Below are 25,148 nucleotides of genomic sequence, written 5' to 3' on the forward strand. Positions count from 1 at the left end.
ACAAAATTATTGAATAACCATGTTTTAATTCAACAAAAACATTAGAAGATGATCATTAAAAGGAGATTTTTGTCAAGTAAAAAATAAGGTTATTTCAGTAATTTTGTATATAAAATAATTTATGAAAGTGTAAAATGGGTATTTAGAAGAAACTACTACATCAATCTAACGTTTTTCAGTATGGGGAAGTGATGGAAGGGAGGTTTTTGTCAAGTTTCTCAAAAGTTTAGAGGAGCTATTTGTTAAAATAAAACTATAAAGGAGGTTTTTATAATTGTCACAAACTTCAAGGAAAGTTTTTATATTTTACCCTTAGAAAAACCTACGTACACGGAATTTAGACGCACATCGGGAATATCTCTTAAATGAATAGGGAGGTGTTCACAATGTGAGGTTGGAGAACCCGTCGCATACTTTTTTGACCTTCGAGGCCTCAACTCATCAACCATCATACATTCTTTCTCATGCCCATCCAACGGTTGTAGAAGCCCTCGTTGAATCCATAATGGCACCAACCATGGATGATGGAGGAAGCAATCGTCATTCTTCTACGGTTCTACCTGCCACAGAGCACTTAAATAATATAGTCAGCAAACAGCAACTCAAAGGAAGGAGAGAAGAACAGTGGAAGCCGATCAAACAAAAACATCAGACTCCTTTGCTTTTCTTCTCTCTCTCTCTCTCTCTCTCTCTCTCTCATACCTTCTTCGAATGCTCCGAAGTCCGAACATGTTGAGTTTCAACGTCGTAGAGATGATAAGGACCTTGTTTAAATTATCAGACATTGATTGAATCCTCTTTTTTTTTTTCCTTTTCTATTTGTTATTCTTCATCGAATCCTCAATTCCCCAATTTCCAATTCTCTGTAATGCCATCTGTCTGTATCTCCAAGAGATCGCATGCTATGGGGGGTGAAGCAGCACTTGCTCCTGGTTTCCGATTCCACCCGACCGACGAAGAACTTGTAAGCTACTACCTGAAGCGCAAGATATTGGGAAAGCCTTTTCGCTTCGAAGCCATCTCTGAAGTCGATCTTTACAAAACAGAGCCATGGGATCTTCCGGGTTAGCTATTTCTTTTTACAAAATCATCTTTAGTTTCATTTCTAATGACTCCATTACCTTTTTTTTTCTTTGTATGTATTTCTGATGAATTCTTCGAATTTTTAGGTATGTCAAAGCTGAAAACCAGAGACCTACAGTGGTACTTCTTCGGTGCCCTAGATAAGAAATACGGTAACGGGTCAAGGACGAATCGCGCTACGGACCAGGGGTATTGGAAGACCACCGGTAAAGACCGTCCGGTCCGACATAACAACAAGACGGTCGGGATGAAGAAGACCCTTGTATTCCATATTGGACGGCCTCCACGTGGCGAGCGGGCCAATTGGGTCATGCATGAATACAGGCTCGTCGACGAAGAATTGGAGCTAGCGGGTGTTCTACAGGTTAGTTTATTGGTGAACTTTTTGTCTGTTACAAACTATAGAGAATTATTGTCCAGAAGAAAACAAAAAACTGCAGACAATCGGATGCTTGTATGTGCACTTTCATTCCTTTTTCTTTTCTTTTTTTGATTTTCTTATATTGTGGAAATTTATTAATTGTTTTTGCTGGGTAGGATGCGTATGTGCTGTGTAGAATTTTTCAGAAGAGTGGTTCAGGGCCCAAGAATGGTGAGCAGTATGGAGCGCCTTTTATTGAGGAGGAGTGGGATGAAAACGAAAATGTGCTGATTCCTCAGGGTGAGGATGGTGACAATGTATTGCTTAATGGTGGGGATGACATATACTTCAGTGTTCATGACTTTGAACAGGTATATGCCTTCACTAATTAGTTTATTTTGTTCACATGAAACTTTCTGAATTATGTCACTCGAATGAAATTATTTTGCCCGCAATTGGTGATGGTTATAGTAGAATATAGTTCAATATTATGTTGTTTTGCATTATTGCAACAGCCACTAGACTCAGTTATTGGTTTTACTGTTAAAGGTTTCCTTTAGTAATAATTTAGATGAAGTGAATAAATCTATAGAGAAATTTATAACTCAAAATGGATTCAACTTGAAGGTGAAAATCTGGCCAACTTAGATAAGAGGTGTTGAACTTTGTACAGATAGGATGACAGGCGGAATTTAATTTTGTGGGATCTCAATACAACTCAATTGCTTGCATATTGATTGGACTCATCTGAATAACTTTTCTGGCTAGTGATCTTGATTGATCTATATAGCACTAATTGCCATGTAATGCATGAAAAGATGTATGATATTATGCTTGTCAAGGAAACAACTGGAAAAATCATCATTTGATGTCAAGTCACTGGGGGAAATGGTCCTCATTCTACTACTTTTTACTTTTTTAGGCATCTTGCCCATTGATTTCTTTGTTAGTCTTTCTTAGGCAATTTCTGTGGTACTGAAAAGATACTGTACCTAAAACACTTTCACTAATCAAAATCTCTCATGAATTCATACCCTTTGATTGGTTATGAATTTGTTAGGTACCATACCTTTTTGTTACAGTAGTCGATCAAGACTACAGTCAGTCTTGGATTCCAACAGATTTTGGATTGAGAAAAGTAGAAGAAAGAGGGAGAAGAAAGGAGAAGAAGCAGAAGTACACAAGGGTTTTGAAAGGAGGGACAGATCGAATGAATCTGCCGCCGCCACTCTCTCAATATTTATAGTTTATATTCACTAAATGTAGGAAAGGACAAAATTGCCCTTAATGCTCACATGGCAAATAAAACAAATAAATAACTGAGATAACAAGCTGTCTAAGATAACTACCAACTAACACTGACAAACTAATCAAAGGTTACATGTGCTGTCATACGAACACAGTGGGGACCACAGCCGTGGGGCCCACATCAGTGTTCTCTACACTCCCCCTCAAGTTGGGAATATATATTTGTCATTCCCAACTTGAATAGGTCTGCTTCTAACTTCTTCCTTGGAACGGCCTTGGTGAAAAGATCTGCAAGCTGCATGTTGGAGGTAATATACGGGAGACACACTTCTTGTGATGAAACCCTTTCTCTGACGAAGTGTCGATCAACTTCGATATGTTTAGTTTTGTCATGCTACATCAGATTGTGAGCTATATTAATAGCCGCCTGATTATCACAATACAACATCAAGGGCTTCTCATAATCAATACCCAAACTCTTCAAGTAGTGACTTCAACCATAGGATTTCAGCCACTCCGTTAGCCATTGACCTGTATTCAGCTTCGGCACTAGAGCGGTAAATAGTACTTTGTTTCTTACTCCTCCAAGAGACAAGGTTACCTCCTAGAAGGGCACAATATCCAGAGGTAGACCTCCTATCATCAGCACTCCCAGCCCAATCAGCATCTGTATAGACCTCCACCTTCATGTGATTATTGTTCTTGAACAGTATACCTCTACCTGGGCATTTCTTCAAGTATGCTAATATTCTCTCAGCTGCAAGAAGATGTGTAGTTCTAGGGGAATGCATGTACTGGCTGACAACACTGACTGCATAACTGATGTCTGGCCGTGTGAGGCAGAGATATAGGAGCTTTCCAACCAATCGTTGGAACATAACTCTGTCTTCGAGAGGCTCTCCACCCTCTGCACTGATCTTGTGATTCTGTTCAATGGGTGTATCGGCAGGCTTGACACCTAACTTTCTAGTTTCCTCCAACAGATCTAGAACATACTTCATTTGAGAAAAAAAGATCCCCTGTTTAGATCTAGCAACCTCAATACCCAAAAAATATCACAGTGCACCAAGATCTTTCACCTCAAACTCTTGATGAAGGAGCTGCTTGAGGGACTCAATCTCACTATTATTATTCCCTGTCACTACGATATCATCCACATACAGCAAGCAAGGTCAAAGAAGAGTTCACTCTTTTAACGAACAGTGTATGATCTGACTGGGCCTGTACATAGCCGAATTTTCCTAGGGCTAGTCTGAATCTATCAAACCAAGCTCTAGGGGATTGCTTTAATCCATACAATGCCTTATTCAGTCGGCAAACCTTCTTACCTGTATCTGTATCAAAGAATCCAGGGGCAACTGCATGTAGACCTCTTCCTGTAAGTCTCCATTCAAAAAGGCATTTTTAACGTCCATCTGGAACAAGGGCCAAGAGTAACTTGCTGCAAGGGCTAATAGAACTCGAATAGTGGTCATCTTTGCTACTGGAGCAAAAGTCTCCAAGTAGTCTATACCATAAGTCTGAGTAAACCCTTTTGCAACCAACCGGGCTTTGTACCTTTCAATGGAGCCATCAACATTATGTTTCACAGTAAATACCCATCTACATCCAACTGGTTTCTTTCCTTTGGGTAGGTCAACTAGCTCCCAAGTATTATTTTTCAAAAGGGCATCCATCTCAACTTTCATTGCATCTTTCCACTCTGGAACTCATAAGGCTTCTTGCACTGTTCTGGGGATAGGGATATCAGCAATGGAAGTGAGATAGGACCTGTAAGAGGGAGACAGGCGATCATAGGATAGAAACTGGGAAATGCAGTGAGCTGTGGATGTGGTGCAACGCCGTTTCCCTTTACGGACCGCAATAGGGAGGTCAAGGTCATCTGAAGGAGGGGAAGTAGCAACAGTGGAAGGTATCTTAGTGGGCCCTGGGATTGTAGTACCTGGATCTGGATCCGTAGAAGGGACTGGAGCTGGCCTGGACTGCCGATGATCGGGATCAACCTGCCTGCATCGCTTGTGATAGACTTTCAACTCCTGATCCCTCTGACAACCCTCACCATTACAGCCTTCATCACTCAATGGAATGGGTAAGGGAACAACCTCAGATGAGTTAACCCCACTCTCACTGCGCTCCCCCTGAGGAAGAAGACCCAAATTCTCACTACTCTCCCCCTGAGGAGAAACCCTATGATAATAGGGTGCCTCCTCAAAGAAGGTGACATCCATTGAGACAAATCTCCTCCCTGAAACAGGATCATAGCAGCAATAACCCTTTTGAGTTTGTGCATAACCGAGAAAAATGCATTTGGAGGCCTTAGGGTCACACTGTCTCTTGTCAGTATCTGCTGTCTCACAATGTCATAGTCTGAATTCAGGCCAGCCAGAAATTCAAACACCCTATTGGTCTCGACTTGCTTTCTATGGGTCTGTGCATCTTTTGGACTTTCCCACTCAAGAGTCTCCAGATGGTCAATTTCATGCCACAGGGATTTCAAGGTAGAGAAATAAACAGAGACTGGTTTCTCTCATTGTTTAAGATTATTCACCTCACACTTCAGTTCATAGGCTCTAGCAACATTAAGGGGTTGGGAGTAGGTCTCTTTCATGACATCCCATATCTCCTTGGCTGTCTTTGCCCACAAGTAATTTCGGCTGATATGTGGCTGCATAGAGTTGCACAGCCATGTCATAACCAAGTAGTTCTCCTGAACCCACTTGGTATACATTGGGTCCTCCTTGGAAGGTTCTTTCACATCTCCCAATAGGTAACTAAGTTTTCCCCTTCCCCCAATAGCCATTGGGCCCATTCCAAGTAATTGGATCCGTCAAATCTCACAAAGTCTCAGACATACTACTAGAACTGCTATTCCCAAAAACACCTTCTCCCTGATTTTTGAACTCCATTCTTGGTCAAGAATCAGTAGTTAAGAACTATCAGGGTTACTACAATAGAAAACAGCACTTAAACAATCGATCACAATCAGAAATCTGTATGAAATCAGTTCAGATCTGATCTGAAACCAATCGGCAACTAGAATATATGCAGTCCGATAACAGTTCTCACCCCCAAAACAGGCTCGGAAGCCAAAAACAGGTCTGAAACCCACTTAGAAAGCAATCTATAGTGCTGAAGCAGAATTAGGGTTTTAATCGTAGGGTTAGGAAGATCTTTGTGAGAATATAAACAGTGCTCAGCCGCACTTTCCAAAAGAATTCACATTCAAGTCTAGCCGTAGGGTTAATGACAAACCCTAAAAAAAACTGATCACCTCTGAGAGAAAATAGGAGAGTTCGGCCGCTCCTCCTAGATAGGTCCAACCTATCTTGACTGACAGCAATCTCAAGGGAAAAATAAAGACTTACCCAGAGAACTCTGATTGCTACCTTCAATCGTGGCCTGAACCCTAACTTTCTTTGATTCTTCCTGATTACCAAAACACTCTGCAAGCCTCGACAAGTCTTCGAACAACTGCTAAACTTTTCTGGTAACCTCCAAGAATCAGCCAATAAACAGTCCTTTGTAAGCTTCCAGCCCTAGACAGTTCTCATGTGGTCAGCTGGACTAGACTCACATGAGAAACCCTAGATAGGCTCTGATACCAAGTAGTTGATCAAGACTACAATCAGTCTTGAATTCCAACAGATTTCGGGTTGAGAAAAGTAGAAGAAAGAGGGAGAAGAAAGGAGCAGAAGCAAAAGTACACAAGGCTTTTGAAAGGAGGGACAGATCGAATCAATCTGCCGCCGCCACTCTCTCAATATTTATAGTTTATATTCACTAAATGTAGGAAAGGACAGAATTGCCCTTAATGCTTACATGACAAATAAAACAAATAAATAACTGAGATAACAAGCTGTCTAAGATAACTACCAACTAACATTGACAAACTAATCAAAGGTTACATGTGCTATCATACGAACACAGTGGGAACCACAGCCGTGGGGCCCACATCAGTGTTCTCTACAGTTACCATAACAAGATTACTTTTAATGCTAATCATTTCTTGGTAATCTCTCTCTTAGGCACATAGGTACATGCATACCCCTTTAAATCTAGTAATGATGCAGTACCAGTGGGCCTTGCCAAGATGGTCTTAGGCCAATGCCATATAGCTCTAGTAACGGTATTTTCTTTTTAGGATCATTAACATTGTAATACTTTATTAGTTTATAAAAAGAATAGGTGACATGTACAAAAGCATATTGTGCCAGACACCCAACAGTTTGGTTTAGGATCCCAGCTACTAAACCCCCCAAGATTCCTTTTATTTGATTACATGTAACAGTCAACTACTTAACCCTTCTAAACTAGGTTGTCTTTCTTTACAAGTCCAATATTCTTGGCCCATGATTCACAACCCAATTCTTTTTGCCGACAAGTCTGTTTGGATAACTGGCCTGTGGCCATTATGCAAGCCCATGCCAAGCCTACTCCAGCAGGCCTAGAGCAGAAGACACATAGAAGGGAAATACTTCGATGAAGATTATGAGATTAGGCTATTTTTGTAATTTTTTCTTGGATTGTAAAATGAATGCATTGTACCCTCATTTCTCCTTTTCATAAATGAGTGAATTTTGAAGTTTGAGCATTTCTTGTAGTTGAGAAGCAAGACTCTTCTCCTTGATGGTGAGGCTCCATTTTCCATTTTGGGTTTGGTTAGATTCTATTTCCAAGGTGGTTTTGGTTAGTGATACTCTACCCAATATACCTCTTATCTCTTCTTGTTTCTCATATTTTGTCCTCTCCTCTACATTGTCTTCTTTCCATTTGTAGAAGTCCACCATTAAAGCACCTAGGCTCTTAAACAGTTTTAAAACTTGAAGTTTCCAATTGCCTTAAGTTCCCTACTAGCACCAATCTTCCAAAGCAATATCTTATTTCCAGTAGTTAGATTTTCTTCCAAGTAAATGACATTTTAGTAGGCTTAGTCATATTATATTTTATATATTTGTAAAATATTAGAGATTTCTACAGAAGTCAATTTAGATTTACACTCCTTGTGTAGTAAAATTATCAAAACAAATATGCACACTGTAGAGGCAGTCCAAATCTTAGACATATTTTGTATCAAACAGTCTTACACTTGTATACATGCATGATCTAGAGCACTTCCATATCTAGCAGAGTTTCTATGTTTAACAGTTTCACAATTTCACTTCAACTTCTGTTGCTCTTTCTCTACAGTTTGGTTACTCGGGCCATAGACTCACTGTGTGTGAGGTTGCAACCCCAGTCAACCTCATCTTGTGACACTTGGAAGGTCATATTGTTAGACAATTTTGTATGCCCTTAGCTTCAATCTGATTTGATGTACTTTTGACATTTAGTGTAAATAAATAAAGTGCATGTTTGATTCATGTTGTTTGGTATGATTCTATGTAAGACCCTAAAACTGGACATTTATTGAGACTCGTGTTAGTTTTAAATGTTCACAGCCATTGGATAAGTCTGGGGAGATTTATCCTGCCAAGGCTGATACTGGTGTGCCGCCAAGTGTTGGGATGGCTTGTCTCGACCACCAGGGTAAGACCTAAGGCACATGCAGTATGGGATTACTCGAATCCTTGAACCGGACCAGATTTCCAGTATTGCCCTGGATCTTAGAGACAGATGGGCAAAACTGGAAAGTTACACCTGACCCCTAGACTCGATTATGATACTTCACTAGGTGTTGGATTGGGTTGTCTTTGATATGCCATTCAGTGAGATCCTTAGCGGGGGTCAAAACCTGGGCATGTTGGGGCAGTCTGAGAATTCATCCAAGTGGGTGATCATAGTGACAGGATCAGCCCCTTTGTCGAACAAAGGTAATGATCGGGAATGCACTATCTCTGATGGAAACCAAACTGCCGGCAGTTGATTTCAATCGTTGGAATTTTGTTTTGCAAAATTTATATATATGATATATAGGTATTTTCGTTTTCAAGTTGTTTGCAAATGGTTTTAATTCCCGGGATCCATGTGAGTGGAGAGTGCAACACTGTTCCTTGCAGCCGAGGGAGAGGTCCTCTCTTGTCGGGCAGTGCTTGATCATTATGGGCTGAGAGGTTAAGTGTAAGGCCATTTAGGATAATACCTGGTGGGCTAATCTTGCACCTGCCCACAGTCCCTGGGCTTTTATAAGATGGCTTGGCCCAGGGACCATTTAGTGTAAGTGTTGGGCCCATAGGGTCCATGTGATGGGCTTAGGGGTTCACTGGGCTTCCTAGTGAATTCGGCTAGGCCTTGCAATAAAGGCTGGGCCGAGCCCATATGGCTGGTGTGTAGATCAATGCTTGGGTCCCACGCCATACAAAGAAGCCCAACTGGCCAGCAGATTGGAAACTAATTGAGCACTGATTACTTAATGGGCCAAAAGCCCATTTCGAATTGGGCTGATGTGATCATCCACTAATGGGGCGGATATGAGATTAAGGTTAGCAAAAGGATTGAGCCTTTAACCTAATCCACTCCAGGAGACCAAATTCGAATAAGATTTGAATATGGTAATCTCCTGATAAGATTAGGAGTAAACTAACCTAATCTGCAGATAGGATTAAGATCATCCCCTATCCAGATGCTGATTTGGATTGGGATAACTCCTAATAGGATTAGGAGATTTCTTAATCAAGAAGAAAAGAGGAGAAATCCTAAGATGATTAACAGAATTCGAACCTAGGGTTTAAGCAGAAAATTCTCCTGCGAATTGAGATAAGGATCTCATACACTCCAGAGAGAAGAGAATCAGCATTCGCCATCTTCATCTCAGGAGTTCTCCTCCAACCGCCGCCATTCACTGCAGGATTCGATCTTTGAGAAGAAATCAAGAAATCAGTTCTTGATATCAGTTTTCCAAAAGAAACTGATCAAGTTCGGTGCTCATTGTTTCCAGAGAATTCTTCTGAAGAATTCGGTGTGTAGGACACACTCTGCTGGTTCCGTTCCACAGTTGCTGTGTCATCTTCAACAGGAGCGGATCTCGGTGTCTTCTTTGGGCGTGAACACCAACTTTGGGAGATACTGCTTCTCTGGATCAGGTATAATTCCTCCCTTGTCTTTTGGTTCAGATTTGGTTCGGTTATGGTTCAAGTAGGATCCTTGAATATTGTATTCTAAATTTAGGGAATATGATTCCCAGTTGGAAGAAAGGTAGGAAATTTTTGAAATTCGTCCACCCATTCCGCAACCATTTTTGCGTCCATACGATGGATCCTACCATTCTTTCACATATATATATATATCCCTTTATTTTTTTTATCATATTTTTTGATTGATAACAAAATTATATCCATTCATTAAACAAGATAGAATGGTACATAGCAGAATGCAGAAGGAGAGATAAATTTCCTTATCTCTCCCGAAAGATATATAGATTACAAAAAAGCCCACAATAAGTTTGGACTTCTTTATTCCTTTATCTGTTCTTGTTGTAGGAAGTATGGATTTACTATTAGTATCAAGGCTTTAAAGTTCAGAAGTTTTGTGCATATTTCAGAACCAAAATCTAATTTTGAAAATTTGGATATTTTATAGGTTCTACACAAAAATCAGAAATTCTGGATGAATATTGTAGACATTTAAAATTCTCATGGTTTTCTATATGGGCCCTACCCCCATAAACTCAAATTTGCTTATGGGCCTTAGTATGGGTCCTTCTATTTGGACCCTGCCCCATACTCTCAAATATGTGCATGTGCCTTAACATTTGGGCTTTGCTGTTGCAAATCCATTAGCATGATGGAAAGATCCGTGCGAGACCCACTTTAAAGTCAAACTGAAATTTCAAATTCAAATTCAAAATTGATTTACAAGTCTTAGTGGTTTATGGTAATAATCCAACTAGAGCCCATCTCAAGTCCTAATGATGGAAATCTAATCAATGATTGAAGAAAGAATATTTCATTGAGAATCATTTTCTCCATAAATGGCAAATTGCCAACCATTTATAAAAGGTAACTAGAGCTAACCAAATTTCTAGTCAACCAAAGCACATCTTCCCATAGATGGAAATTGGTCAATGATTGAAGAGAGAATAATAATGGATGATAAATTATTTTATTAAAGAAAGGAAGTAACTACAATTTTTTGCTCTTTGGAAAGGGTGAAAAGAACCAATAAAAGCCTCAATCAAGGGGAAGAAGAGATTAAACAAAAAGAAAATCTATAAATAGGGATTCCCATCAAGGGGGAGGGGACTTTTTGGTTAGAAACTAAGTGAAGTAAAAAAGAATCTTGGAGAAGGAAGAAGCACACATAGTCATACACACCATATTCTTAAGAGCAAAGCCACAACGTTCTTGGAGTTTGAAGAACCCTTCTTTTGATCAAGTTTTTAAAGTCCAATTGAAGGAAGCAATCTCCATCGCTTTCTGAAGTACGGGAGCACGTCATCTGACCCTTGGCTTCAAATCCAATACAAATATTCAAGTTGCAAGAAATATTTCATCAAGAGAGAATAAGAGGTGCAATGTCTTTTTAGTAGAGAATTCAAATACAAAGAGTTTGTATCCCATTTACTTTAAATATAAGAAAATCAATTTATTTGAATTTGTCTTCATTTTTCTTGTGTTTGGATTTATACATGAAATTTGTGTTGACAAATTTGTCTTGGAGACATATTGGCTCTATTACTTGGTAATAAACAAGCATAAATAGGGGGCATTTCTTTAAAGAAATAAAGGAAAAGAGAGAGAAAACTGAAAAGGGTACTGCACTTACCAATAATGGAGCTAATGGAAAGTCTCTCCCCCTCAAAAGTCACTTGTTTCAATATGAAGTAGTTGAAAAACAGTTCACTTGATGTATGGAACTGTTTGAGATTAGATGCAAAACAGCAAAACAGCAAACAAGAGAGGAAGAGAAGAGAGAGAGCTGCTGCAATGAGTGTTAGAGAATAAGAGATTCGAACATTACCTCTCTCTAACACTCTAAACATCTTATTAATAAGTTAATCTTTGACAAATTACAGAGAGGCCCTTGAGTGAGCAGGAAAATACAAAAAACAGAATATTATAGAGTATGGGCCCAGAATAAGGCCCACAACAGAGAGAAACATAACATAACATAAAATGACAGTCTATGGGCCATTCGGCCCATCTTCTCTACACTCCCCCTCAAGCTGAGCATAGATGTTAATCATGCCCAGCTTGCCAGTGTCATGTTGAAGCCTTGCCTTGGAAATGGCCTTGGTGAGAAAATCTGCCAATTGTCCTTCAGAAGTAATGAATGGAAGACACACTTCACCGGAGGAGACTCTTTCACGAATAAAGTGTCTATCAACCTCAATATGTTTGGTTCTATCATGTTGTACCGGGTTGTGAGCAATGTTGATGGCAGCCTGATTATCACAGTACAACATCATGGGTTTGTCATGATCTACCTCAAGTTCTTCCATTAAGGACCTTAGCCACAACAATTCCGAGACTCCATGTGCCATGGCTTTATATTCTGCTTCTGCGGAGGATCGAGCCACAACTGTTTGTTTCTTACTCCTCCAAGAGACAACATTACCAGCCAACAGACTGCAATACCCTGAAGTAGATCTTCTATCATCAATATTTCCAGCCCAATCAGCATCAGTATAGGCTTCAAGTTTCAGATGACCATGTTTGGCAAATAGAAGTCCTTTTCCTGGAGAGCCTTTCAGATAGCACAAAATCCGTTCTGCTGCTGCCATATGGGTATCTCTAGGAGCATGCATGAACTGGCTAATGCAACTGACAGCATACGCAATATCTGGCCTAGTCATGCACAGGTACAAAAGTTGCCCAAGAAGTCTCTGGAAGACCCCTTTGTCTTCTAACAAAGTTCCATCCGAAGCTGAAAGTTTGTGACTCATATCAATAGGAGTTGCAGCTGGTCTTGCACCCAATTTGCCAGTTTCAGACAACAAATCAAGGACATATTTCCTCTGGGAAATAAGAATCCCATCCCTGGATCTGGCAACTTCTATGCCAAGGAAATATCTCAACTCCCCCAGATCCTTAATCTCAAATTCTGTACGGAGGAAAGACTTAAGGCCCAGAATGCCTGAGGCATCATCACCAGTCACTATAATGTCATCAACATACACAATGAGATACACTGCTAGAGACCCACTTTTCTTCACAAAAAGAGTATGATCTGACTGTGTCTGAACATAGCCGAATTTAACAAGTGCAGATCTAAATCTCTCAAACCAGGCTCTAGGAGATTGTTTGAGGCCATAAAGAGATTTCTTCAGTTTACATACCTTTCCTTGCATATCTTTCCCATACATTCCTGGAGGAAGACACATGTAGACCTCCTCATGTAAGTCACCATTCAGAAATGCATTCTTTACATCTAACTGATAGAGAGGCCAATCAAAGTGAGCTGCCAGAGATAAAAGAACCCTCACAGATGTCATCTTAGCAACAGGGGCAAAAGTTTCCAGATAGTCAATCCCATATGTCTGTGTGTAGCCCTTTGCAACAAGTCTAGCCTTGTACCTCTCAATAGTCCCATCTGCCCTGTATTTAATGGTAAAAAACCCACTTGCATCCAACTGGATCCTTCCCTTCAGGCAAATCCACCACCTCCCAAGTACCATTTTCATGTAGAGCATCCATTTCAGCCTGCATGGCATCTCTCCATTCTGGAATCCCAAGAGCTTCTGATACAGACCTAGGAATGGGGTTATAAGCAACTGAAGAGAGGTAGGCACAATATGAAGGGGAAAGTAGGTCGTAAGAAAGGTGTTTGGAAATGCAGTGTGCAGTACACTTCCGCTTTCCTTTCCTAACAGCAATGGGGACATCAAGATCTGGGAAGGAGGATTCCAAGGGAGCTGAAGCAATACCTGTTATCTCATCTGTGATTGGGAGGGTATGAGCCTTATCTGTTGTAAGGGAAACCACTTGCTCATTCCTGGGTCTCTGCCTTTGATACACTTTGGGATTATGGGTAGGACGAGGAGGTAAAGAGATAGGAGCACTAGGACAAGAAGAATGAAGTGGCTGATCCTCCTTTGATTCATTTTGTGAGGATACAGATTTGTCAAGAGACTGAACTGGGACAGGAAGGGGAAGAGCAAAAACTTGTGACAGACTCTCCCCCTGTTGACAATGTCCTTCCTGAGAGGAACCATAAAAAGGAGAAAGTTCATCAAATGTAACATCCATAGAGACATGTCTGGTGCCAGTCTTTGGATCAAAACAACAATAACCCTTTTGTGTGGGGGAGTAACCAAGGAAGATGCCTTTGTGGGCTTTTGGTTCAAACTTGTGTCTCTGCACACTTGGAATGTGAACATAACAGGTACAACCAAACACACGAAGAGGAATTGGGAAGAGATCCTTATCTGGATGAAGAAGACTGAAGGGGGATTTAAACCCTAAAACCCTGGATGGCATACGGTTTATTAGATAGGTAGCAGTAAGTACAGCATCACCCCAAAATCTTATGGGAACATGTGAGGCAAATAAAAGGCTCCTTGCAACCTCAACAATATGTCTATTTTTCCTCTCAGCAACTCCATTTTGTTCAGGGGTTCTAACACAGGAGCTTTGGTGAATAACCCCCATGTCAGAGAGATACAAGGATAAGCTCTTCTCAAAATACTCTTTTGCATTGTCAGATCTGAAAACCTTAATTCTGGTACCAAATTGAGTTAAAACAAGCTCATGAAATTGCCTAACAAGTCTCGGGATTTCATTAAGTATATCCAAGTGAATCTAGAAAAGTCATCAATAAACAGGATAAAGTATTTGTAGCCCCCCATAGAGGGTAAGTGGTAAGGCCCCCACACATCAGAGTGTACAATATGAAAAAGAAAAGAGGATCTTTTATTGCTCACAGGGTAATTTTTTCTACAATGCTTTGACAACTGACATGACTCACAACTGAGACTGGACGCACTGACTCCCTTAAACAGTTTGGGAAACAAATGACTTAAAGCAGAAAAAGGTAAATGACCCATTCGACAATGACTCAACATAATTTGACTGACAGACTCTGAAGAAGTAGAACCAAAAGCAACATTCTTGGGATGATCAAAGCATTGGCCAGGGGTGTCAAGCAAGTATATTCCATTCGCTTCATGGCCACTCCCAATCACCTTCCGAGACTTCAGGTCCTGAAACACACAGTGAGAAGGGAAAAAGGTTACACAACAATCCAATGACTTGGTCAAGCTACTTACAGATAACAAATTGGTATTTAACTTAGGTACATGAAGAGTGGAGGATAAAAGTAAAGAGTCTGTAGGCTTGACAGTTCCCTTGCCAGAAATGGGGGCAAGAGAACCATCAGCTAAGGTGATTTTGTCACGACCAGGAAGCAAATTATATGACACAAACAAAGTGGAAAGGTTGGTCATGTGATCAGAAGCACCTGAGTCAATGATCCAAGGGGTCTTGGGATTACCTGAGGTAGATGCATGGTTAGCAGAAGCCCTTATACCTGAGTGAGCAAATGCAGTGGTGGCTGGACTTCCAGAAGGGTTGGATGATGAAGTTACACCTTCAAGCTGGCTGATCATCCTTCCAAACTTCTCATATTCAGCTTTCATGGCTGCCAATTGTGCACTTGCAGACTCAAACTCTGTATCTGTACTTGTGGCAGTATGTGCACTTCCTGTCTTTCTATTGTCATTCTTCTTCTGGAATCGGATAGGAACAAGACTGGGATGCAATTTCCAGCACTTGTCCTTAGTGTGTTTCGGCTTCTTGCAATATTCACACACCACCTCCTTCTTTCCTGTGCCACTGGGAGCTCCTGTAACCCCTTTGGGTTTGATTCCCATATTTGCAAAACGATCATTGATACTGACCCCTTGAACCTGCACTTTCCTCCTACTTTCCTCACTGCTGACCAAAGCATATGCTTGAGACAATGAAACATCTTCCTTGGACAAGATGTTTTGCTTTGTAATGTCATATTTAGAATTGAGCCCTGTCAAGAACTCAAAGACCCTATTCCTTTCAACCAATTTCCTATATGTTTCAGCATCTTTAGGGGTATCCCATGTCACGGCCTCTATCAAGTCAATTTCTTGCCATATAGATTTTAGGGCTGAGAAGTATGCTGCAAGTGACTTCTCTCCCTGTCTTAGAATCTTCACATCACTTCTCAGTTTGTAAGCTCTGGCAACATTCAACTTCTGGGAGTAAGTTTCTGCAACACTATCCCAGATTTCTTTAGCCGAGTTCATCCACAAGTAATGTTGGCTAATCTGTGGCTGCATTGAGTTCACAAGCCACCCAATCACTGTGTAATTCTCCTGCACCCATTTCTCATAAGAGGGATCCTCCTCTGGGGGAGCTTTCTTGCTCCTAGAGATAAACCCCCACTTTCCTCTACTGCAAATATGAATTTTTACGGATTGTGACCAGGCCAAATAATTGGTTCCATCCAATTTAACTGTAGTTACAGCCAACAAGGAATCAGTTGTAGTTCCCAAATTATGTCCATATTCAGCAGTGCTCTTGTTCTCAATTTCTGAGAAGTCCATTATGTAACAGCTTCAATTAGGGTTTTGGCAGGCCTTTAAAAGTGATTTGATTTCAAAGAACTCAGATTGAGTTGAAACAGTAGCAAACACAGCAGCACACAAACTCAGTTCAGAACTGACAGCCGTGAGAACCAAGTTCGGTGGCAGCACTTTCAAAGAGAAGAAACCCTGATTCAGCCTTCAAGGAACAATCAGCAGGCCTCCAAACAATATGTATTCTTGGTTCCCAACAGTAATTTTCCAAGGAGAACAAAGAAAACAGTCCACAGTACCTAAGAGGACTTTTTACAAACAATATGTATGCAACAGTCAACACTTCACTGTTAACAAGCAGAAATCACTTCAAGAACACTTTGTCTAGGTCCAAGAAGCAGCTGAACTAAAGTAGAGGCTTGTACCCCTTAATTTAGATCAGTTTTTCAGCAGTTTGGAAGCCCAATAGCAGCCGAACCACACTTCTAGAATAACCCAGAAATCAGTCCAGCAACAGTGGGCCAAATGGAGGTGTGCTTTGAATGCTTTAACAGTCCTCCCAAATAACAAAAATAACTCAGCAAAGAACTGAGAAAACAACTTACAGTATCTCTGGTTTGAACTTCAAACCAGGCTGAACACTTTGCTCTCTGAGCTAGCTTCGAAATCCCTTTTCTCTGATTTCAAATCAGGCTAAAAAACTTGCTCTCTGATTCCTCCTGGTCACCGAACCCTTCTCCAAGTGTATAGAAACTTGGGCACCCTCCAATGACCTCCAAGAACCAGGCGAATGACTGTAAACATTCAGCCCTAGAACCTCCTCATGCAGTTGGCTGAACTAGAACCACATGAGGGACACGCCAAGCAACGACCCGCTCTGATACCAAGTTGAAAAACAGTTCACTTGATGCATGGAACTGTTTGAGATTAGATGCAAAACAGCAAAACAGCAAACAAGAGAGGAAGAGAAGAGAGAGAGCTGCTGCAATGAGTGTTAGAGAATAAGAGGTTCGAACATTACCTCTCTCTAACACTCTAAACATCTTATTAATAAGTTAATCTTTGACAAATTACGGAGAGGCCCTTGAGTGAGCAGGAAAATACAAAAAACAGAATATTATAGAGTATGGGCCTAGAATAAGGCCCACAACAGAGAGAAACATAACATAACATAAAATGACAGTCTATGGGCCATTCGGCCCATCTTCTCTACAGAAGTCAAGATAAGTGACACAGGTTCAAGAATTGCCTCTCCACGAAATGTGCAAATGCTAGAAGTTTATGGCAAAATCTTCCCCCCCTCAAAGATGACCTATTTCAATCCAAATGCCAAGATAGGTGATAGGGTTCAAGGACTACCTCTCCACCAAATGTGCAAATGCTAGAAGTTTATGGCAAAATCTTTTCCCCTCAAAGGCCACCTATTTCAGTCCAAATACTAAAATAGGTGACATGGGTTCAAGAAATGCCATTTTATCAAGTAATTAGAGTCGGTATGTCTCCAAGACAAATTTGTTAACACAAATTTTGTATATAAATCCAAACACAAGAAAAATTGAAGACAAATTCAAATAAATTGATTTTCTTATCTTTAAAGTAAATGGGATAGAAACTCTTTGTATTTGAATTCTCTCCTACAAAAGAAGATAGCATCTCTGGATCTCTCTTGATGAAATATTTTTTGCAACTTGAAGATTTGTATTGGAGTTGAAGCCAAGGGTCGGACGACGTGGTCCTGTGCTTCAGAAAATGATGGTGATTGCTTCCTTAAATTGGGCTTTGAAAGCTTGATCAAAAGAAGGGTTCTGCAAACTCCAAGAGTGTTGTGGCTTTTCTCTTAAGAATATGATGTTTGTGGCTTTGTGCTTCTTCCTTCTCCAAGAGCCCTTTTAGTTTTTGACCAAAAGTCCCCTCCCTCTTGATGGGAATCCCTATTTATAGATTTTTTGGTTTAATCTCTTCCTCCCTTTGATTGAGGATTTGATTGGTTCTTCTTACCCTTTTAGAGAGTAAAAGATTGTAATTACTACCATTCTTGGAGGGAATAATTTATCATCCATTATTCTCTCTTGAATCATTGACTAATTTCCGTCCACAGGAAGATGTGCCTTGGTTGATTAGAAATTTGATTATCTCTAGTTACCTTTTATAAAGAAAAGTGTCGGCAATTTTCCATTTATAGAGAGAATGATTCTTGATCAACTATTCTTTCTCCGATCATTGACCAGATTTCTATCATTAGGACTTGAGATGGGCTTTAGTTGGATTATTTCCATAAACCACTAAGATTTGTAATTCAAATTTGAATTTAAGTTTGACTTCAAAGTGAGGGCATGCACATATTTGAGAGTATGGGGTAAGGTCCATATAGAAGGACCCATAGTAAAGCCCATGAGCAAATTTGAGTTTATGGGGGGGTAGGGCCCATTTAGAAGCCCATGAAAATTTTAATGTCTACAAATATATATGAGGAAATCCTGAAATTTGAGGAAGGATTCCTAAAATCTTACTTGAAAGAATTCCATGCAAAGTTTTTAGGATTTTGTTTTAGTTATCATAGTGTAACCAAAGTTTTGTGAAATTTCTCTTGGAGGGAGAATCACTCTAATTAGGTCTGCCTTAGGTAACTTGCTTGTTTACTTTTTGTTAGTTTTTAAGAATCTGGTGGGGGTGGCTAGTAGGTTGGAAAAATTAATGAGAAATTTCCTTTGGGAGCCAAGGGAGGATAAAAAAGATCATAGGGTTGGGTGGGAGGTGGTGTGCAGGAGTAAGAAGGATGGAGGCCTTGTTATTGAGAACATAAGGAAGAGAAACTTGGCCTTATTGGGTAAATGGCTATGGAAATTTTCATTGTAAAATGAAAAATTGTGTTCCAAGATAGTGCGTAGTATTCATGGGCTTGCAGACAATGGATGGGACTTTGGGATTCTAGCAAGGACTACAAGGGCATCTCCCTAGAAAGCCATCCAAGCTATTTTGCCTTTGTTTTCTCCTTGGACCAGGTATGATTTGCACTCAAACAATCTCATTAAATTTTGGGAACATGTTTGGGTTGGGAATTCTCCTTTAAAAGGCCAATTTCAGCACTCTTTGTTATATCTACCTTTAAGAATTGTTGAGATGGGCCTAGTTGTTTTTATTCTTATTTTAAGTTATTTAGTTAGGAAGTTGTTGGGCTTTAGGCCCATTAGTTTATGTTTAAGTTGTGATTGCTCAGCTACATTAGTAGCCGCCCTACTAAGGGCATCCTAGTAATATCTCATTCTTTAAATTAAGTATAAATATAATGAGGAGTTGGCAGCTAGGGTAAATCTAAGAATCCTGGTTGACTTCCTACTCTTTCTCCTTCTCTTTTCTTCTCTTCTGCTGAAATCTTCATCTTCCTCCTCTTTCCCTTCACAAGAAATTCGACTAAATCTGCAATCAGTGATTTCTACTTGGTATCAGAGCAGGCCGAAGGTTCCTTGAGTTGTTTTCTCATGCAGCCCTAGGTCGGTCGACTGCATGGTGATTTAAGAGGCTGATCGAAGATCTCAAGTAAGCCCAGTTTTTGGATTTTTTGGTGGATCTGTGTGCCCTGTAGCTGGTCTAGGGTTTCTTATCAAACTCAGGAAAAACTGGAGAAAGGGAAAGAGTCGTGTTTCTGTTGGACTCTTCAATTTTGACCTAGGAAGTGGTTCCCTAATTTTTTAGGGTTCCTTGGAGTTTTCTGTCAGGGGCGGTTCAAGTCCTGCCTGATTTGGAGGCTTCTAGAGAGAGCAATTGCCTCTTCTCTCTTTTTTCCCGTCCCACAGAAAAAAGGAATCTTTTGTGGAAAGACAGTATAGGACACTAGAAAGGTGTTGTTGATTCCAGAAGTGTTTCATTTGATCTTCTTGCATATTTCAGTTATTTCCTTTACACTTTTTGAGAAGCATGGAGGGTCACGGAGTTGAAAATAAGCCTGGGAGTGAAATGAGACCAGTGAGAGGAGGTGTTGGAGACCTTTTCGAGACTGGGACCATTACTACAATTAGGTTGGATGGTGCAAATTACTTAGAATGGTCATAATCTGCAAAGATGGCCATTGGTGCTCGTGGAAAATTAGGGTATATCACTGGTGAAGAAGTGAAACCCGAAACTAGCAACTCCCGGTGGGTACAGGAGAATTATATGGTGATGACTTGGTTGTTTAATTCCATGTTGCCCCATATAAGTAAAAATTTTTTATGGGCAAATACAACTAAGGAAATATGAGATGGGGTTGCAGAAACCTATTCACAGAGGGAGAATGTTGCTAGGGCTTACCAATTAATATATTATTTTTTTTTGAAGAGGAACTTATCCTCCTACAAAAAGGAAAAAAAATCAAGGTGTCACATGGTCCTTGAACATTTTGAGGTTGGCCAACAAATTTGTAGTTTGGATGTGAACTAGATGGATCTAGGGTTGAGTATCTGCACAAAGGCATTGTTTCACCTTCGTGAGATAAATTAAGTTTTGTATACTTGGTGACTTGCTGTGGTTTCCATTATTCTTCTTGCATATTTTATATGATTCTCCATCTTTATAGGATTCATATTTGCTATTGCCTTAATGGGTAAAACGATGGTTACAAGGACACACATTTGGTACTACTCTGTGTTTGCTTAGGTGCTCTCTGGGCAATATGATGGCTGTGATATTGTTTTAATGAACACCTGAGAGGGAGGGAGGGAGGTAGGGTTTGAAAGGTGATATTTTCTCTGATGAACCTTTTTTTTTTATCTGGATGAAAAATAAAAAAAAAACTTTATTTGAATGTGAGAAAAAAATTACAATTTTCAAGCCCTGAACAATGGGAAAAGATTAAAGAAAAGAAGATTTAATGGAGGCAAAACAACAAACAAGGAAGAGTGTACTACTAACATAAATGCATACAATGGAAATACATACAGGAATGACCAAACCCCATCCCTTCCTACCAAACCAAATTATCCACATATTATCCAGTCATAGAATTAGCTGATTATCTTCTAAATGATAGGGATCTAATTTTTTTAATTCAATGCTATAATGTCAATGGACTCTCGTGCTAAGTTGCATCTAGACTGACAACCTGTGAATCATCATCCACTGTAGTCCAGTTATAATTCAATACAACCATCAATGTTAGAGAGTGGCCTGGTTTCTTGGTCATAATTCTGGTGCTGCAGTTTTGTCAATAGGAGTGATTAAAATCGGCTTGGACCAACCTGGTATGAATTTTTTCTAGTTGAGTTCAGCCTGGACTTGCACTAAAGTCTAAACCTACACATAGGACGGGTTGTGCCTGGGCATCAAATCTCAAGGCCTAGTCCGCCCAACTTGGCCTGTAATATATACATATCCTATGTATTATATATCATATAAATGTGCAAAATATGTTTTTATTTACTTCTTTACCTAAACCTGAAGTCTAAGTCCAATAGCCCACCTACCCACCTACCATAGCAGTGTGGCCACCCATTACCTGTTACCTGATGGATGTCAAACTTTATTTTTCTTTAGATGTTGCTTTGAGGGCTAGGTGACATCTGAATTCAAACAGTCTGCACTGAGCCATGGACCTTATTTGTGGCCAACTTTGCACTAGACCAGCCCATGTACCAGTTGAGCTGGGCCTAGATGTTTAGGCTGGGGCTTGCCCAGGCTGACTCTTTTTTTATCATCAACGGATCAGTACTAATCTATTCATTTACAAATTAACATTTATGCTTATATCATCATAAAATTAATATGAATCTAACTATCTATTAGTGAAGTGGTTGAATATATGTTCACTAAAGAGTCAGATTTAAGTCAAAAGTTATTTTCAAGTCGTTTTATTTATGCCATACAATATTAAATTAGGTTTTCTCTTTATTTTATTAATAACATATAATATCCAGATATGTTTTAGTTTAATCTATTAATGATATTCAATATCCAAATCTGATCTGAGTTTGATCTAAATCCCATCGATAAGATTTGATTTGAATTTGAGTATTAATGAATCAAACTTGGGTCTAGGTACATCTGATTCAATCCAATCCGTTTGCAGGGTTGGGGGAATACCCACGGGGTAAGGATTACTATATATGAGTGTGGGGTATATATGATGGGGCAAAGTAGCTATTGGATCTATCCCATTTTTTTCTTTTTTTTTTTTCTTTTTGGTCCTGTGCTTGTGTACTACTTTGTTTGTTCTGTCATTTATTTCATACTAATGAAATTGCTGGATGAGTTACTGATAGAAAAAGGAGAGGGGTGGCTAAAACTAACTGGGATTAGGTGCTAAAAAAGGATCCTTAGCTAATTATTATAACTGCCTTAGAGTGGAATGGAGGACATGATTCTTGTTGCAGGACAACCTGATTGTGACAAGGCAGTGATTGGTTATTCCACAATTGGTGGGTGAAATATATACTTCCTTTTGAGCCTTTTTTTTGTGTCAAGCAATTTTTTAATATTATCGAGATAATGTGGGAAAAAATTAATAACAACTAATATATTTGTTTTTGCATCAGTAATATGAAATTGTTTGTGCCTCCACAAACTCAATTCAATTTGTTGTGTTCCTCTTATTTATGATGACTGACTAATGGTTGATGTGTGCCATTTAATGGCCACAAGGATAAAAGTACCCTTTCCCTTTTTCTGTTTTTCTTATTGAACTCTCATTTGTCAGGACTATGAACTTAAGAGCTCAATAGCATTAATCAACTGATAAACATTATTTATAACTTTACATTAAGTTCCTGCAAACTTAAATAGTTCTGATCATTGCTGTTATGCATTCTGTGTTGTATTTCTTAGATTGTCTTCTCCAGGATTCATTAACTAGTGTTATATTTCTTCTGGATTCTCATAGTTAAGGGCCAATACCTAATTTTCCCCCGGCCATCTTGGTCTATTGAGGGTTGGACTGGATACTAACCTAACCTTGATATTCTTTCACACAAAGTGCCTATTCTTGGAATCAAACCCTTGTTCTCATGTTTGTCAGGCTGAGATTTTATCCTTGCATCAAGCAACGATGACCCCTTTTGGGTTCTTGTAATTGTAGCCCTAAAATCTTTATTTTTATATCTTTTCAGGATCTTGGCATTGATCCATCTCAAAGCACTCCTGCTCCATTGAACTTTAATTCTGGAAATCGTTTCAACCATTTAGAGGGACCTGGTGACCTCCTCAAAGATGATGAGAATCTCAACTGTCCAGAAGAATGGCAGGACCTTAAAGATGATCAGGAGTTACTAATTGGCATGGATAAAAGTGAAAACTTACCAGAACTGCCTGATGACCGATGGTTCGCTGACTTATTAGAACAGTATCAGATGGAGCCAACAGCAATCCAAGATGACCATTTTGTTGAACTGAATGATCTTGTGAATCCTATGGGTGATGATTCCCATGGCATTGACCATATTAATGAGGAGCTGAAGTTCTTTGATTCTTCTGATAGTCTACTAATCAATGATGGGTTATTCCTAGAAATTAATGATCTCCAGAACCATGTAGAGGCAGGTCCATCAGAATTTGAAATGGTCGATGAATATCTGATGTATCTTGATGCTGTTGAGGATGACCTAAAGACTCCTACTTTCAGTGAATCAATCCTCAACCTGGAGGTAATCTCTCAAAGCCTTGTGCTTGTCACTTTTGAATTAGTGTGGCAACTGAACATCTTGAATGTTGATCTGGTATACAGGTGAACACAGAAATTGGAGAAGTGCTTCCTGAAGGACCTCAGCCCTTTATATTACAAGATGGTGAGGAGGGTGCATCCTCTTCAAAGCAAAAACCAGACACAACAAAGTTTTCACCAGGTACATAATCTTTCAAATAAAAAAAAAACTGTTTTAGAAAAAGTAACCATGGGTCTTTGTCCCTGAACTATCACATGAAATGTCAAATGAAATGGTAGAGCTTTTTATTTTGGGATAAGTGGACTGCAATCCACCTCAGAAATCTGAAATTGCAGCCCCCTCCTAGTCTACTAGTAGCCCCCCCCTCCTATAAACCGCATCCTGCCTGGGAATTTGGCATCAATCCACGGGCAGGATTCAGTCCACCCCTAGAAATCTTAGCTCCACCCCAGGGGTGGACTGAACTATAAAAACCCCTTTTATTTTATATAGAAATATTTGAAAGGCTTTGTTCCAAATTTGTGATTCTGACTTGTGCTATGAGCCAGTGTTTGTTATTTTTGCCACATTCTTCTGCCTGTATTGCCTCATAAGGGATATTTGTTTTCTGCCCTTTTATGGTGTAGATGTCCAACATGGCAATGGTTGGGACAATAACCTTGTCAAACATGTCAGCCGCATGCTGGGTTCGATTCCTGCTCCCCCTTCATTTGCTGCAGAGTTCCCCTTGAAAGAGGCAGCTATTGGGCAGAATAAAGCAAATGAAGCTTCTAATCCTGTTCGTGTTACTGCTGGGATGATACAAATAAGTGGCATGACTGTAAGTGGTGGTAGAAAGTGTTACTCGTTGGGGAAGAGTAATGCAGATCTCTTCCTTTCCTATGGCATGGCAAGGGACGGTGTGATGGCTGCGGAACAGTTGATCAACAACTCTGTTGCTCTGGAACCGATGGCTAACATACTATCTGGCAAATCTGGGTCACTGATGATTAGATGCGGGTTCTACTTTACATTCTTCTGGGTTCTGATTCTTTCAGTGAGCTTCAAAATAGGAAGTTATATTTATACCAGGTGATTCTGTATCAGTAGAAACAGAACATAGACCTTATCAAAAAATATTAAAAAATAATCATTAGAAAAGAGAGGGATAGACTATTACAATGGATATTTATTGACACTAAAAATCAGGGAATAGTGTTACAGCATTACCATTATGGTAGAAAGTGGTGGATAAGAACAGTTGAGACATAAAAGTACATCTGATTTTTGTTAGTTATCATCATTTATATTAATTTATTACCATCCTCAAAACCTTTGCATGTGATGTACCTGCATCGTCCAACATAGGTAGCTCTGTAATTGTTCATACATCTGATTTTTGAACTTTGATATGAAGTTTGCA

At 39.7% G+C, this 25,148-nt stretch overlaps 1 protein-coding gene across 1 annotated transcript; it reads left to right on the top strand.

Annotated features, from left to right (window-relative positions):
• Window positions 1-603: 603 nt before the first annotated feature.
• LOC104604566 (NAC domain-containing protein 53) lies at window positions 604-25,057 on the top strand. The gene is made up of 6 exons (XM_010268966.3): window positions 604-1,064; window positions 1,170-1,447; window positions 1,621-1,815; window positions 23,195-23,728; window positions 23,809-23,926; window positions 24,373-25,057. Exons 1-6 carry the CDS (start codon window positions 869-871, stop codon window positions 24,819-24,821), a joined length of 1,770 nt encoding a protein of 589 aa, XP_010267268.1. The 5' UTR covers window positions 604-868; the 3' UTR covers window positions 24,822-25,057.
• Window positions 25,058-25,148: the final 91 nt, after the last annotated feature.

This window comes from Nelumbo nucifera, chromosome 6 (genome assembly GCF_055504915.1).
Source record: "Nelumbo nucifera cultivar China Antique chromosome 6, China Antique-T2T, whole genome shotgun sequence".
NCBI classification, from domain to species: Eukaryota; Viridiplantae; Streptophyta; class Magnoliopsida; order Proteales; family Nelumbonaceae; genus Nelumbo; species Nelumbo nucifera.